Raw genomic sequence first — 15373 nt, forward strand, 5'->3', positions numbered from 1 at the left:
CACCCCCTCCCGCGCCTCCTCGAGCGCGGGGCGGGGCGGGGCGGGGCTCGGGCTGCGCGGCCCGCGCCCGGCGGCCGTTGCCCGGGCGCCGTTGCCAAGGACGCCCGCCCGGCGCCAGTTCCCCCGCGGCCTGCGGGCGCCATGGACGACCTGCGGGTGCTGTGGGTGCGCGACCGCGTGTACACGGCCCTGGGCCTCACCGACCCGCAGCTCTTCGAGGAGCTGCTGAGCCGCGACGACGGCGAGGCCGAGGACCGCATCCTGCACTTTCTCAACCGCACCAGCGAGGAGGAGGCGGCCGCCACGCTCTTCTTCTACCGCACGGTGGTGCCCGAGGAGGTGGAGCTGGAGGTGGAGGCCGGTGAGCCCGCCCGGCGCAGGGGCTGTCGGGGCCCTGGGGCGCGGGGGCAGCGGGGGCCCGGGGGAGCCGGGGATGCCAGGGGGGAGCGGGGAAGCCGGGGGAGCCGGCCCTGCTCCCCCGGGCCCCTGGGAAAGGCAGCCCTGGAGTGAACGGTCCCAGCTGACGCTTTATTTAGTGCTGACCCAAAGCTCCTATCAGCCCGTCAGCTCTAGGCAGTGGGAGCGCTGTTAGCCCACGTTACAGATGCGCAAGCTGAGGCACAGGGAGGCTTGAATGGCTCACCCGCGTGGGTCGCACAGGCAGACAGGACTCCAGAGTAGGAGCCAGGGCGCAGTGACAGGCCACGGATGCGACAGGAGCGGCCCGGGTGCGGGGGGGGCGGGGGGCAGTCCTTTCTGTCTTCCGAGGCTCCTGTGCGATTCCAAAGTCACTCCCAAACGAGGTTTTAGAAATGACGGTGGATTTCCAATGCTTACGTTTCCCAAAGTGCAGATGAAAGTGATGGCTGGATGCCCCGAACGCTCGGGGGACACAGAGAGGGCCTGGGGATGGGCGGCGGGGGGGCGGCAGGGCAGCGGGCAGGGCGCTGGACAGGTGCGCGTCAGGAAGGAGGCTGGGACACAGGCAAGTCCTCTCTGCCACAGGGGCACCCGCAGCTGCCAGGTGTCAGGGAGGAGTCTGTGCCCGGCCGCCCACCAGTGCCAGCCTCCTCTGCCAGCCCAGGGTCCCCACTGGATCCCGACAGGGCCTGTCACAGGAAGGGATGGTTGCTGCCAGGCAGACCTTTTTGTTTCGTTTCCTTTTAAAGGCACGAGGCACCTTTACTTTAAATATATGTTCTTTGCACAAACGAATACCCCGAAAACCACAATAACAAACTGCTGGTGGCGCCCAGAGAGACGAGCGCGGTAACACGTGGGAATCTCTCGCTTTCCCGGAGCCAGGCCGACCTTTGGAAGCCCGGACGTTACATTGTAGCAGGACCTTGACGTTAGACTCTCATGGTCACCAACTCACAATGTGGGTGCAAAGGGCTGACCATTTAACATGGACCAAATTTCAGCAACCCCGATTCTGTACATTTTTAAAAAACACGCAACATAGACCAAGACCCTAAGAAATGGACCCGACTTGCGCTCCCCGTGACCCCCGACGGCTCCCGTTCGGTTTGGTGGCTGTTTTCTGCGCCGTGTACGACTCACGCCTTTAGCCGGTCATGCCCTGGCTGGATGTCCCCATTCCACATGGGACCAGATTACAGCCTCACACCGGAGGGTCCCCCTGGCTGCTTCCTGGGCCCCCCGAGGGTGCTCGGAACCTGCCGCGGGCTGCGCCTGACGCCCCTCCGGCGCTGGTTCGCCTCCCTGCCCCGAGGACGCCAGCGCCTTGACTCCCGCTGGCACGAGCCTTCCCTCCGCGTCAGCCTCGGGGACCTGCGGTGTTTCCGCGCGGCCCTGTTGGGCCCAGCCTGGCCCCCGGGCATGGGGAGCAGGGAGAGACGGAAGAGAGGGGCCCATGGGCGGGCCACGGGGTGAATGACCAAGGGGCTTCCACCTGAGGCTTGTTTGGGGCCCGGGCACAACGAGGACGCCCCGGCAGAGAGGCCTCGGCTGGGTCCGGGCGCGCGCGCCGCGCACGTGGGCTCCACCCCAGGCTGCGCCTTGGTGCAAACCCGCCTCCCTCGGGGTGCGGTGGGATGGGGGAGGGACCGTGGGCGGAACGTTACGTTCCAGAGACCGGGGACCAGGCAGGACCGCCTAGTGCGCGGCGCCTGCTTCCGGGTCAACCGGGGTCACTTCCGCTCCGAGGCGTCGACCGAGGGTGCGCGGCGCTCCCGCCATTTCCCGATAGCTCAGAGCCGCGGCGCCGGGCGTGTCAGGGCGCCGGCCAGTGACGGTTTCTGCTTTTCTCTCCGCTTGCGTGCGGCGGCGGCGGCGCAGATGGCGACGTCCCCGCCTCGTCCGAGGAGGAGGACCAGGAGGAAGAGACCGAGCCTCCGAAGCACGAGGCCGAAGACAAAGTGTCGGGTGAGGGGTTAGGGGGGCGTTCGGCGGGTCCCCGCCCCGAGCAGAATCAGGTCTACGTTTATTATTTTTTTTCTTTTTGGTTCATTAAAAAACACCCACCTAGGATATTTTCCCCCCGTTGCTTTTTAGCGAGTGGAAGGGGGAGGGAGAGAGAGAGAAACGTGGATGCGACAGAGACGCGGCGACTGGTCGCCTCCCGAGCGCGCCCGCCGGGCCGGGCCTCCAGCCGGCAGCCGAGGCCTGTGCCCTTGGCCGGCGGCGACCCCCGCGGCCCCTCAGCGCCCTCAGCCGAGCCGGCGAGGACCCCGGCTTTCCGATGGCTCATCGCGCTGGTTGGACGGTGTTTTGCAGCCAAGAGCCTGCAGCTGAAAGCCAGCTCGATGTACCAGCCTCTGAAGGGCGCGGAGGATGAGGACCTGGACGCAGAGAGCGCGGGCGGCGGCGTCGCCAAGGTACGGCGGCGTGCTCCTCCCGGGGGGACGGGAACCGGCTGCCGCCTGACCGGAGGGACGGACCCCGGCGGGTGGAGGCCCCCCGAGCCCCCTCAGATCCGACACGGCTTGGCTGCGGGGACCCCAGGACGCGGAACAGGCGGGCGTATGCTCGTGGTGACGCGCACCGTTCACCACAGTGGCCGATGCGGGTTAGAAGCGCGTCACCCGGGGAAGACCGCAGCTGCGGGTAGGACGGAGCCCGCGGAGAGCAGGCGGGAGCTGCCCGCGGGCCGCGCCCCCTGCGGTGACGGGCGTGGGCAAGAGCGGCTCTCCCAACGGCCCGTGGGACGACGTGTGTGGAGTGCCACGTGTGTGGAGTGCCACGTGTGAAGGGTCACGTGTACAGTGTCACGTGTGTGAAGTGCCACGTGCATGGAGTGTCGCGTGTGTGGAGTGCCACGTGTGTGAAGTGTCACGTGTACAGTGTCGTGCGTGGAGTGCCACGTGCGTGGAGTGTCACGTGTGTGGAGGGTCATGTGTGTGGAGTGCCACGTGTGTGGAGTGCCATGTGTGTGAAGTGTCACGTGTGTGGAGTGCCATGTGTGTGAAGTGTCACGTGTGTGGAGTGCCATGTGTGTAAAGTGTCACGTGTGTGGAGTGCCATGTGTGTAAAGTGTCACGTGTGTGGAGTGTCACGAGTCAGGGATGCTCACCTGGGCCTTGGTGGCCAGTCGCATAGGCGTCCCCACGTGGCTCACGCTAGTTACTCAGCCTCCGGAACCATCAGGAGTCAGACTGATAGAGCGTGACCCCAGGCAAATGCAAACAGGCGTCCACCTCTGATCACCGTGTTAGTATCAACCACCCAGCATGGCCCCGCCCGCCTGACTCATCGGTTGAACATCGACCTAGGATCCAGGAGATCGCGGCCCCATTCCTCATCGGGGCACATGCCCCAGTTGGAGGCTCGATCCCCAGTAGGGGGGTGCAGGAGGCAGCCGATCCATGACTCTCATCATTGATGTTTCTTTCTCTCTCTCTCTCTCCCCCTTCCTCCCTCCCTCTCTCCCCCCTCTCCCTCCCTCTCCCCCCCCCCTTCCTCTCTCTGAAATCAGTAAAGATATATTTTAAAAAATAAACTACCCAGCATGACGGACCTGAGTCCCTGGGTATACAGACACTCATGACAGGCAGGACATTCCAAAGCTTAGAGGTTATCACCTTAGGGCCACATTGAAACACCTCGGGAGGTGCAGGGTTTGGACAACCCAGGCCTGCTGAGTTAATCCTTTCCTGTACAGATCCCAAGGGTGGAGTTTAAAGCTAGGATGTAAGCCTGACCTATGCTAAATGAAGTTACCCTTAACCGCTTTAGGAATATGCCCCCCCCCCCAAAAAAAAAACACTGCATTCAAGCCTGGCTTGTTGCAATGTGTAGCATAGAAAAGCACTATTAGGTCAGTTGGTTTAAGTATGGTTGCGCCAAGAAGTTAATGGAAGAGTCTGGGTGCATTTTAGCTCATGGGTGACCGGCTGGTGACCAGCCGGTGCCGGCTGTGCATCTGCATCTGTGTGGTTAGGAAGCGAGGTCAGAACACAGCAGTGAATGGACAGCTCAGGCGTGCTGGGATATTGGGTCCTTTGGGTGAAGGGCTGTATCTCAGTGTGACAGGTTTTTGTTCCTCATGTTTCAGAAAACTGTTAAGCACATCGTGGAAAAGATGTATCTCCACGTGCTCTGTACTCCTGTCCCCGAGGAGTATCTGGACCAGAATGTGGTGTTTTTCCTGAGAAATACAAAAGGTACATTTCTCGTGTGTGTATGGTTGTGGGTGTGTGTGCACATGCCTGGGTGTATGTGTGAGAGCCTAAATTTTCACACTTTCCCGAGAATGACTTTTTATTAATATAGTCAGTCCTCATTTTCCACGGATGCCATATTTGCAAATTTACCTACTCAAATTCTTTTGTAACGCCTAAATGAGTACTTGTAGTACTTTCAAGGTGATTCAAGGACGTGTGCAGAGGGGGAAACACTGGAGTCTCCCAATGTGCATGTTCCCAGCTGAGGTGGAACGAGGTGACGCTCTGCTTTCTTGTTTCAGCTCCTACTGGAAAGAGACGTCCTTAGCACATCTGTTTAGGGCCACCATTTTCACATTTTTGTGCTTTTTTTGGTGATTTCACTGTTTAAGGTGGCCCCAAGCATGGTGCGCAAGTGCTGTCTAATGTCCCTGAGTACAGGACGGCTGTGACATGCTTTAGGGAGAAAACTCGCGTGCACGTGTGTGTGTGTGTGTGTGTGTGTGTGTGTGAGTGTGAGTGTTAGATAAGTTCCTGTCAGTTGTGAGCAATGGTGCTGTGGCCATGAGGTCAGTGTTAACGGTTCAGTAACATACATTAAATGAGGTGTCTTTAAACTGAAGTATGCACAAAGCAAGGTTGATGGAAATGCTGTGACCAGAGGCTCCCAGGAACCTAAGCCTGCAGTTCTCCTGGGAACAGTGGCTCAGTATTTGCTGACTCAGTGTTCACAGCACCTTACAGAGCAGAGCTACCGTGAATGATGAGACCTGACTATTAATCTATTCTTAGTTATATTTGTAAATTGGATGGAGGTTCAAAATGGCATGACCCTGAGTTACAAGATGAGCTTTCGTGGACTTTCTCTGCATGGTAACTTTGGGGTGAAATGCTTCTGCTATGCATTCCTGCTGCACTCAGCCATCCTGGGCACCTGTGGGTTGTTTTTTTTTTAGTGACTTCCCCAGTGATTGTTGCTCTTGGACCTCGTCTGACTGTAGCTATTCCAGTTTTGCTCAGTGGTTAGAGCGCTGGCCCATGGACTGAAGGGTCCCAGGTTTGATTCTGGCCAAGGGCTCGTGTACCTTGGTTGCAGGCTCGATCCCCGGCCCCGGTATGGGCACATGCGGGAGACAGTCAGTCAATGTGTGTCTCTCACATCGATGTTTCTCTCTCCCTTCCACTTTCTCTGAAAAGCAGTGGGAAAAAATATCCTCAGGCGAGGATTAAACAAACCAATTTATTATTTTTTAAAAACATACCATATATATTTCAGTTTCTCATAGGCCAAGGGACTTATTTGAATAGAGGTTGGCGTGTATTCTGAGCCTGTGTCCTTTGTAGCCACTTGGCAAGAGGGAGCCGATTCCTGTACCCTTGGAAATGTGAACTGTTTGCCACCACTGCACGCATCTCACCCTCGAATCTGTTCCCTTTTAGAGATGATCTTTGAAGCCAGCTACATGAAGGAAGCTATGGAAACCATGCCCGAAACGCTGGAGTATGGGATTATAAATGGGCATGTGCTTCATTTCCTGAGAGATGTCATATGCCAGGTAAATGTGGGCAGTGGAAGAAATCTCAGTGTTCCTAAGATTAAGGCCACCTGGTCTCCTTATTCCACCAGTAGGCAGTTGGCAGCTCTTACGTCCCAGGCGCTGTCGTGAGCTCTGTGGATGCATTTGTGCCTTTGAGTAGAATATTCAAAGCCAGAGGCAGCTCAAGAGCGTGAATTGTTGAGCATGAGGCCATGGGATGATTTGTTCGATAAACTTGGCATTGCAGGTCTTCTTGCCAGCTTTGTCCTTCAATCAGCACAAGGAAGCAAGCTCAGGATTCACACCCGGAGAGCACTCTGATGCTATGTCTGAGGTGGAGCTGCCTAGCATGCCTGGAGAAGCAGTGGAGTATCACAGCTTTCAGTTAATACGGGATGAATTTTTAATGAATCTCCAGAAATTTGCAAGTAGCATCCAAAGAACAATGCAGCAACTTGAAGGTAAGCTTTCGTTTTCCCCCTCTTTAGTTAAGTAGGATGCATTTACTTTAAGGAGGCAATTTAAGAGCCCATAAGCTTCCTTTGTTTTAACTTACGATTATTCTTGTTTGTCTGCTCATGACCTGGAAGGCAATGAGCTGGTCATTGTAAGAGACACAGGAACAACGAATCCTGGTCCTCAAGGATGTTATGATCCAATGCCCAGGGCACCAGGGCAGAATAAGGAGCTCGAGAAAGATGTTAGGGCCTCAAGGGTTTGGAAGAGGGTGACCAGGTTGGATAAGTGGCGGGAAATCAAAGGAGACTTCCTGAAGGAGGTGGTGTTTGACCTCATCTGGAAGGATGAGCAAGGCTTTAGGAGGTGGAGTTGGGGAGCTAGTGCATTTCAGGCAGGGAGAATGGCTGAACAAATGAAGGGATTTCCATGAATGAGAAGGAGTTGAGAGCTGGGTCCTAGGGCTTAGATATCTCTGTGTCTGTCCACACCCCAGGGCCCCATACATGGTGGGCTGTCTGTCAGTTGGGTGGAGCTGCTCTGCACCTCACTGGATGGGGGGAGTGTGGGCTGTGAGTGGAGAACCAGATGGTTGAGAGGCTGGCTTAGCAAGGGGCCTGAGTCGTTTGATGGCTACACTGATTTTTATTATTTTTTATTTTTTAAAATGTTATTGATTTCAGAGAGAGGAAGGGAGAGGGAGGAGAGAGAAACATCAATGATGAGAGAGAGTCATTGATCAGCTGCCTCCTGCATGCTCACTGCTGGGGATGGAGCCTGAAATCCTGGCATGTGCCCTGACTTCGGGAATCGAACCCTGACCTCCTGGTTCATAGGTTGATGCTTAACCGCTGAGCCACTCCAGCTAGGCGGTGGTTCAATTTTTAAATGAAAGTTACTAGGTTGACCAAGGGGAACACTGGAACAGTGATCTGATTCTCTAAAATGCTGAAAGAGAATGAAATGTAGACAGATGGGATGGAATGTATCAGACCGTGTCACACTGATGTGTGGAGAGAAGAGCCTATGGACTGACGTGAATGTGATTGTCTGTGATCATTTTCCCCAAATGGGTGGTTGACTGAGCGCTTTTGTTTTACCAGGTGAGATCAAGTTAGAAATGCCAAGCATCAGTGTTGAGGGAGAGGTGCCTGCCCTGGCAGCTGACCCAGAAACGGTTGAAGTCTTGGAGCAATGTGTGATAAACTGGTTGAATCAGATTTCAGCGGCTGTCGAGAGCCAGCTGAAAAAGACACCTCAGGTAACTTGTGCAGTGCTTTTGAAGATATTTGATAGAGTTCATGCTTGCCTCCCTGAGAAAGGCCGTGAGTCTGGGGGCCCATGTGGTCTAGCCTCTTCTCTCACTGTTTTGTATCTTCCTAAAAGATGGAAGTAAACATGCCTAAGCTTTCATTCTTGAGCTCTCGGATGTCAGTGTGCTACTAGGTTGCTTCCTGGATTGATGAAGATAATATTGTGTGTCACTCGGGATGCTTGGGCTGCCCCAAACAGGACACCCAACTCAGCTGGCTTAAATACGACAGAATTTGTTAGCTCCCATAACTGACAAGTCTAGAGGCAGGCTGGTTTCAGGTACGTTCGATCAAGACTCTGGCAGTGTTTCTGTGAATCTCTCCGTTCCACTCTCCTCTCAGCAGGGGCTTCCTCCTCAGGCTGGCTTCCTTCATGGTAGCGACTTGTAGCAGTTTCTGGCCCCACATCCCCACATTGTCCAGAGAAAGACAGTGTCTTTGTCTAGCATGACCAGCTGAAGTCCCGAGATTCACTCTGATTAGACCATCCTGGGCCAAGTGTCCATTCCTAGAGTCCTTGTGTGGAGCATTTGGGACAGAGGAACAGATGCTGGAGAAATAGCCTCCAGTGTCCACTCCACACTGATGATTACAGTTGTTTGTATGTCCATGTCACCTCCAGGGTAACGGTCCTCTGGCAGAAATTGAATTCTGGAGGGAAAGAAATGCAACTCTGAGTGCACTCCACGAACAAACGAAGCTTCCTGTGGTCAAAAAAGTCCTGGAAGTGATCAAGGAGTCAGACTCTCTGCTCGTAGCTAACCTGCAGCCAGTCTTGACGGAGCTGTTCAAGCTGCACATGGAGGCCTCCGACAACGTGCGCTTCCTCTCCACCGTGGAGCGCCATTTCAAGGTACGCAGGTGGGAAGTCACCTCTCCGTGTCAGCTCTCAACGTGGATTCAACTCCCTTTGTAAATGTTCAGCATTTTAAACATTGCTGTAAAAGATATGTAAAGTAATGTTATTTTAACCACTTGTAAGCGTGTCGTTGAGTGGCATTTAATACATACACGGTGCTGTGTACCCCTCATCACTGTCCACGTCCAAAGCCTTTTCATCAGGCCCAGCGTAAACTCTGCTCTCTCTCCTGCACGTGTCTCTCTGGTCAGAACATAACTCATGGATCGAACTTTCACGTTGTCTTGGAGACCATCCCCTCCATGATGAGTGCGCTGAGGATGGTGTGGATCATCTCCCGGCACTACAACAGAGACGAGAGGATGATCCCACTCATGGAGCGGATCGCTTGGGAAATTGCCGAGAGAGTCTGCAAAGTGGTGAATCTTCGGACCTTGTTCAAGTAAGAAGTAGTAAGAAATAGCAATGCTGTTGTTTCCTTAAACATGTCCTGCTCTCACTCAGCAACATGTTTCCAAGGTTCTCCACACCGTAGCATGTGTCAGCGCCCCCTCCCTTCACATGGCTGAGTGATGTTCCATTGTGTGGACATGTAGGTAATTTTACTCACCTGGACCTTCTTCCTTAGTTGTCCTTGAAAAGACTGAGGCACAGGTTCAGAAAATTTTCAGTTCTGGACCCTAGGCCCGCTCAGGTGCAGCTGAGGATCAAATGTTGAAGGAGATACAGATCTTTTTTTCACTTTCTTACCAAAAAAAAAAAAAAAAAAATCTATGTGGGTGACATAGGTACCAGAATCTTGGAATTATCATTTTGCTCCGACGTTGCAGCCCCTACTGTTGACTTCTGGCCTAGCCCCAAGGCCGCCTGCTCCCCTTTCATCTCAGACAGAAAGCTTCCCGGGTGAGCCACAGCATTTCGTGTTGGGTGGGCAGCTGCTGCAAAGGTCAGCCTGGGCTGCAGCTTGGACTTCCTGTCTCACCCTTGCAAATCGTGGCGGGCAGCTGCTCGCCTGGTGAGCTTTTATTGAAGAGGCGCTGAAATCAGGGAGGCTCTGCTCCTCAGTTAGAATCCTCCTCCTAGAAACCTGCTCCCCTGGGGACTGTTGCTCAGACCCACTACATCTCTGTCTTCCCTCCCATCTCCGGGTCTCTCTGATCACAGGGAAAACCGAGCAAGTGCACAGCACAAAACCTTGGAGGCCAAGAACACCCTGAACATGTGGAAAAAGGCCTATTTTGACACCAGGGCCAAGATCGAGGCCTCAGGGAGGGAAGCCCGGTGGGAGTTTGACCGAAAGCAGCTGTTTGAGAGGACAGACTACATGGCCACCATCTGCCAGGACCTCTACGACATTTTGCAGGTGGGGGGGTGCTGCTGTGCGTTTTCTTTAATACACGTGAAGGTGGTTAGGGTTGCCTGATGGAAAGCAGTTTGGCTTTTTAAAAAACACATTTATACCCATTTATTTGGGAGATTGCTTGGCCTGTAAACTCACAGCTGATAAGGGTCATTGCTGCACGATTCTGAGGAGGAGGGAGAGAGACCAGTCTGAATCCTGAGAGTGTGGAAAGCTTCCTTGTTTCTCCCTCCTGCCTCTGCTCCAGAAGACAGGAACTAGGGCTTTCAGAGTCCAGCTGGCCTCCTCGCCTGACTCTTATTATCAAGCCTCTTTTAAAACAATGCACCTTCAAAAATGAAGCCCTTGTTCTGTTTTATGGATCACACTATGTCCGAAAAACAGTAAGTGGGAATTCACCCTTCCCTTGAATGAGCATGCCTGAGAATTCATGGAGAACTCATGACCTGGATTAAAGCCCTGGCAAGATTCTTGGCCAAATCAGAAACCGAGCTGATCCTGCCCTAGGCGGCTGTCTGGAGGAAATGTCCAGTGACCCCTGTAGGTGCAGAATCCCAGAGCTGCTCGGGGAAAGGAGTGTGGGACGAGGGAGGAACAGGTAGGGAGGGGCCAGAGCGTGCACACTCTGTAAGCTGTGTCAGAGTGCCGGGCTGGGCTCTCATCTTGCGTGCAGTAGGCACAGTACCTGTCCATGAGTCTGTGTGTAGCGAGAATATTCAGTGTGAAACCGAAGAGTGACCTCTTGGTGTTTTGTTTGGACAGGTGATGGAGGAGTTTTATAATATATTTGGTCCAGAACTAAAGGCAGTGACGGGGGACCCCAAGCGCATTGATGATGTCCTGTGCAGGGTGGATGGCCTGGTCACCCCCATGGAGAGTCTGACCTTTGACCCCTTCAGCATCAAGTCCTCGCAGTACTGGAAATACGTGATGGACGACTTCAAGATCGAAGTTCTGGCAAGTAGTTTTTCCTTGTCAAATTTGCCTGGTTATTTAGTTCTGCTAAGAGGTTTTTTGTTTGTTTATTTTAAATCACAAAGACTGATAGCTGCTTTTTTTTTGTAAAAAATGGAAGCAATACAGAAGAGCATAAGGTAAAAGTGAACATTCCCTAGTCTCCTTTGTCTCCCTCCTCCTTCCTGAGATGAATCACTTTAACCGAGCTAGGCACAGTAGCATTTCCACAGAGGTGGGCTGGGTGTGGAAGTGGAGAGGACCTAGGAGGACCAGGCTGCAGACTGGGACTGACTTCAGTAAGCAGTAGGGAGCCATCCAGGGTTGTTGGCCAACAGAGTGATATGATGGGAATTATACTGGAGGAAGGTTTTTCCGGCCACAGCACAGGTGGATTTGGGCTAGGGAGGTGGGGAGATGACATAGGAGGTTCTGGCCGGAGGTGTGGGGGAGGTGGAGCCTGTCACAGCGAGGCTGGAGGCGAGACTATGACTTCACTGCGCAAAGTGCGACGGGCTGCCCATCACCATTACCCTTTCAGCCACGTGTGGGCTGCACCACCCCCAAGCTATGTCTTAAGTAATTGTGTGTTTTTACCCCCGAGTGTGTCTTTATATGGACAACCCCAGACAGTTCTACTTGGTTACATAAGCATTTTTATTTTTATTGTATCTAATTTATTCTCAGCTTCTATTTAATTCTACGTGTTCATTTTTAAATTGAATTTTTCATCAGAGCTACTTGTGATACTAAAGGCTCATAATAAGAAAAGGCAGCCCCGAGTACCCTCTGCATCCCGTCCTTGCTGTCATTTCTATAGTTTTAGATACATCTTTTTTTGCTTACCTCTGTACTTCCTAAAGAACATGCCAAGGTGGTTATTTCCTTTTTTACCAAATTCGATCAACTTTAGACATGAGTTAACTTCTCAGGGTAGATGCAGACTCCACTGTCCTATTCCTGCTGCCCTCCTTTGCCTCTGCCACCAGCATAGTTTTGTAATAGCTTTTGGTTAAATTAACAGAGTTTACTTCTTACGGCAGTGAAGCTGTGACCCACTCCTGACCTGAGAAGCCACCATAACCCAGCCGCCTCCTTGTCCAGCCCTTCATTTCCATGGCGTTGAGCACGGCTTTTATTGTTCATTTGCCTTCTCAAGGCACAGATTTGGTTGTTTGCTCTTTTGTTTTGTTTCGTTTTGCCGTTTTACTTTTGCAGGATAGTTACAGCGGCATGAGGGATGTTTTCTTGACTTTTTGTGTTTTTTTGGCAGGTTATTGAGAAAGAAGCAAAAAATTTTATTGATGAATCTTTTAAGACGCTTCGCTCGGCTGAAGCAGCATTTGACATGCTTCTGAAGTTTAAGCACATTCGTTCACGGGAGGCTGTTAATCGACAGATGATGATGAAATTTAATGACATTCTTGCACAGTATTGTAAAGAGGTAATTGAAAGGCCTGTAGCCGCTGTCTGTTGCAGTAAGATTGTACTTGGCAAAATTCGAACAATTGAATCTCACTATTGTCTGTTCCATCTAAATTCAGAGAAACGGGGGGTTTTCCCAGGTATGTATGTCACATAATACAGGTAAGCAAAAAGTGGGTGTGTTTTATTTGGTGGAGAAATTCAGTGAGAATTTATTGAGTATAATGTTGTATACCTCATGTGTGCGATGGGCCCAGTAATAATAGTAGTCATCAGTGTTTAACCATGTGCAGAGATCACGCATGTGTTCATAAGTTAATTCAGAAAACCGCATCCAGGGCTTCATGTTCTAAGTGCAGCGTTAGGCAAAGAGAGAGATAGATGCATAAAACACAGATTCTGCCTTTAAAGAAGTCAGTTTCTAGTGGGAGGATCAGGCAAAAAAATGCTTAATATTGTATTCAGAAAATAGAATGAGAATATGTGAAATCACTAGATGACATAAGGTAATACAAAGTAAAGGGGTAAAGTGATCTCCTAAAGTATCAGTTTTCTGTTGCTGCCATAACGAATGACCACAAACGTCATGAATTAAAGGAACACAGATTTGTTGTTTTACATTCAGTTCTAAAAGTCAGAAATCTGCTACAGTTTCACTGGGTTTAAATCAAGGTATCAGCAGGGTTGTGTTCCTCTCTGGAGTCTCCTGGGAGAATTTATTTCCTTGTTTTCTCTAGTTTCTGGAGATTCATGACCTCCTTCCATCCTCAGGGCCAGCAGTCGCCTGCCCCACATCCCGCACCAGTCACTCGGACCCTCTCCTCTGCCTCCCTCTTCCTGCTTTAAGGACCCTTGTGATTACATGACCCACCCAGATAGTCCTGGGTAGCGTCTCCCCAATTTAAGGTCAGCTGATGGGAAACCTTTGTCATGTGATGCAGCATATTGACAGTTCTGGGAATCAGGACCATTATTGGGGGCTCCTATTCTTCCCCCACTCCGAATTACCCAGGTGAGAGTGTAGGGATGCTTTAGCCAAGGGAGGAGAGAACCCAAGTGTCCATTGGATGGACAGACGCACAGAGTGTGGTCCAACCACACACAGACACACACACACACTTCAGGCCACTAGTCATGTCGAGAACAAACAAGTCAGTCCAAGGAATGTACACAGTCTGTAATGATGAGGCAGTTTGGAACATTGCACATGTTCAGCATACAAAAAAGCAGTAAATAATAAGTAGTAAAGACACTATTTTAGACTGCTGATATTCCAGTGTTCATCTCGTTAAAGATACTAACCTCCAGTTGAATGTTTCCTGGCTAAGTGGCAATGCTCACCACTCACAGAGTATACTCGGTTGCTTTCCAGATCGACATCGTGAATAAACTCTTTATCCGGAACCATGACAACCCCCCACTGTATAAGAATCACCCTCCGGTGGCAGGTGCCATTTACTGGGAGCGATCCTTGTTCTTCCGGATCAAGCACACCATCCTCAGGTTTCAGGAGGTGGAGGAGATACTGGACAGTGACCGGGGGGAAGAAGTAGGTCATTCTGCTGGAACCTCCCCTTGTGTATCTCACAGGCTCCGTGGGGCTGCCCGAGTGAGCAGCTCACCTTCAGACCCTTTCCTGCCACCTAGAAGGTCCCTCCTGGGGTCCCTGATCCAGGGCTCGGGTTTAAAACCACCTTTTTGCATCCTTTCTCTTTGGCATCTCAATACCTACGACATCTTCCAGGTGGCAGGCACTTGACCTTCAGCCTCTCTAGGGGGTGACCACCATCTTTCTGATAGTACTGTCTGTGCCTCTCTTCCCGTGGGTTTTTGTAAGTTATATCGCAGGTGTTGACAGACCTTTTCCTTAAAAGTCCAGAGAGTAGCCCTACCCAGTTTGGCTCAGTGGTTGGAGCATCGGCCGGTGGACTGAAGGGTTTCAGGTTCGATTCCTGGTCAAGGGCACGTACCCCGGTTGCAGGCTCAATCCCTGGCCCTGGTCAGGGCACGTGCAGGAGGCAGCTGATCAATGTCTCTCTCACATCGATGTCTCTCTCTCTCTGTCTCCCACTCTCACTCTCTGAAAAGCGATGGAAAAGATATCCTCGGGTGAGGGTTCAAAAAAAGCCCAGAGAGTAAATATTTTAGGCATGTGTGGGTGGTATGGTCCCTGCTGCAGCTGCCCAGCTGTGCAGTTGTCTTGGACGGTATCCACAGATAACAGGAAAACGGACAGGCGTGGCTGCTCCGATGAGATTTCCTATATGAATGCTGGGGTTTGAGTGTTCCTGTAGGTTTCACAAGCCACAAAGCATTGTGTTTGTTTTATTTCCTTCTTATCATTTAAAAACACGAAAGCCATGCTGAGCTCGCGGGCTGCCCCAGACGCAGCCCACAGGCCGAGGTCTGCTGCCCTCTCCTCTCCGCCTAGAGCCCAAGCTGAACCAGCTCAAGCAGACTCTCCAAAACCTGTGAAATTCTGTCAGCTTCCTTTTGCAGACTGTGTTAGGGCCAAATGATAATTGCTTGAATTCTTGGGTAGGTGAAACAAAAGTATTTGGAGGTGGGCAGGACGATGAAGGACTACGAAGACAGAAAGTACGAGCAGTGGAGAGAGGCGACAGAGCAGCTGCTGCCGGCGCTCATGAAGAAGAGCCTGCTCACGAGGGTGCGTCCCCGCCTCCCCGTTCCAGATGCGGTGGCCCGAGGGGTGGCGGGCATCCCCCTCCTGACACTCGTGAAGGTGATGGGAATTTCCAAAGTCAATGGCTGGGAGACAAGGAGAAGCAGAAAGGAAGGAGGTGGGGCAGCACAGGGCCACGGTCAGGAAATGCCCCGAACTG

The 15373-nt window shown here is 52.3% G+C and overlaps 1 protein-coding gene across 1 annotated transcript in view; it reads left to right on the forward strand.

The window, feature by feature from the left end:
- Positions 1-141: 141 nt before the first annotated feature.
- DNAH10 (dynein axonemal heavy chain 10) overlaps positions 142-15373 on the forward strand; it is a gene marked incomplete at its 5' end in the record, with an annotated part of 76092 nt that continues 60860 nt past the window's right edge. The window contains 14 exons of the mRNA XM_081122784.1: positions 142-361; positions 2302-2388; positions 2740-2840; positions 4517-4625; positions 6066-6181; positions 6411-6624; positions 7723-7880; positions 8555-8785; positions 9043-9233; positions 9956-10154; positions 10914-11108; positions 12379-12549; positions 13903-14079; positions 15073-15198. Coding sequence (XP_080978910.1) covers positions 142-361; positions 2302-2388; positions 2740-2840; positions 4517-4625; positions 6066-6181; positions 6411-6624; positions 7723-7880; positions 8555-8785; positions 9043-9233; positions 9956-10154; positions 10914-11108; positions 12379-12549; positions 13903-14079; positions 15073-15198 — 2295 coding nt within the window. The remainder of the gene's footprint in view (positions 362-2301; positions 2389-2739; positions 2841-4516; positions 4626-6065; positions 6182-6410; positions 6625-7722; positions 7881-8554; positions 8786-9042; positions 9234-9955; positions 10155-10913; positions 11109-12378; positions 12550-13902; positions 14080-15072; positions 15199-15373) is intronic.

This window comes from Miniopterus schreibersii (genome assembly GCF_964146895.1).
Source record: "Miniopterus schreibersii genome assembly, chromosome: 20".
NCBI lineage: Eukaryota > Metazoa > Chordata > Mammalia > Chiroptera > Miniopteridae > Miniopterus > Miniopterus schreibersii.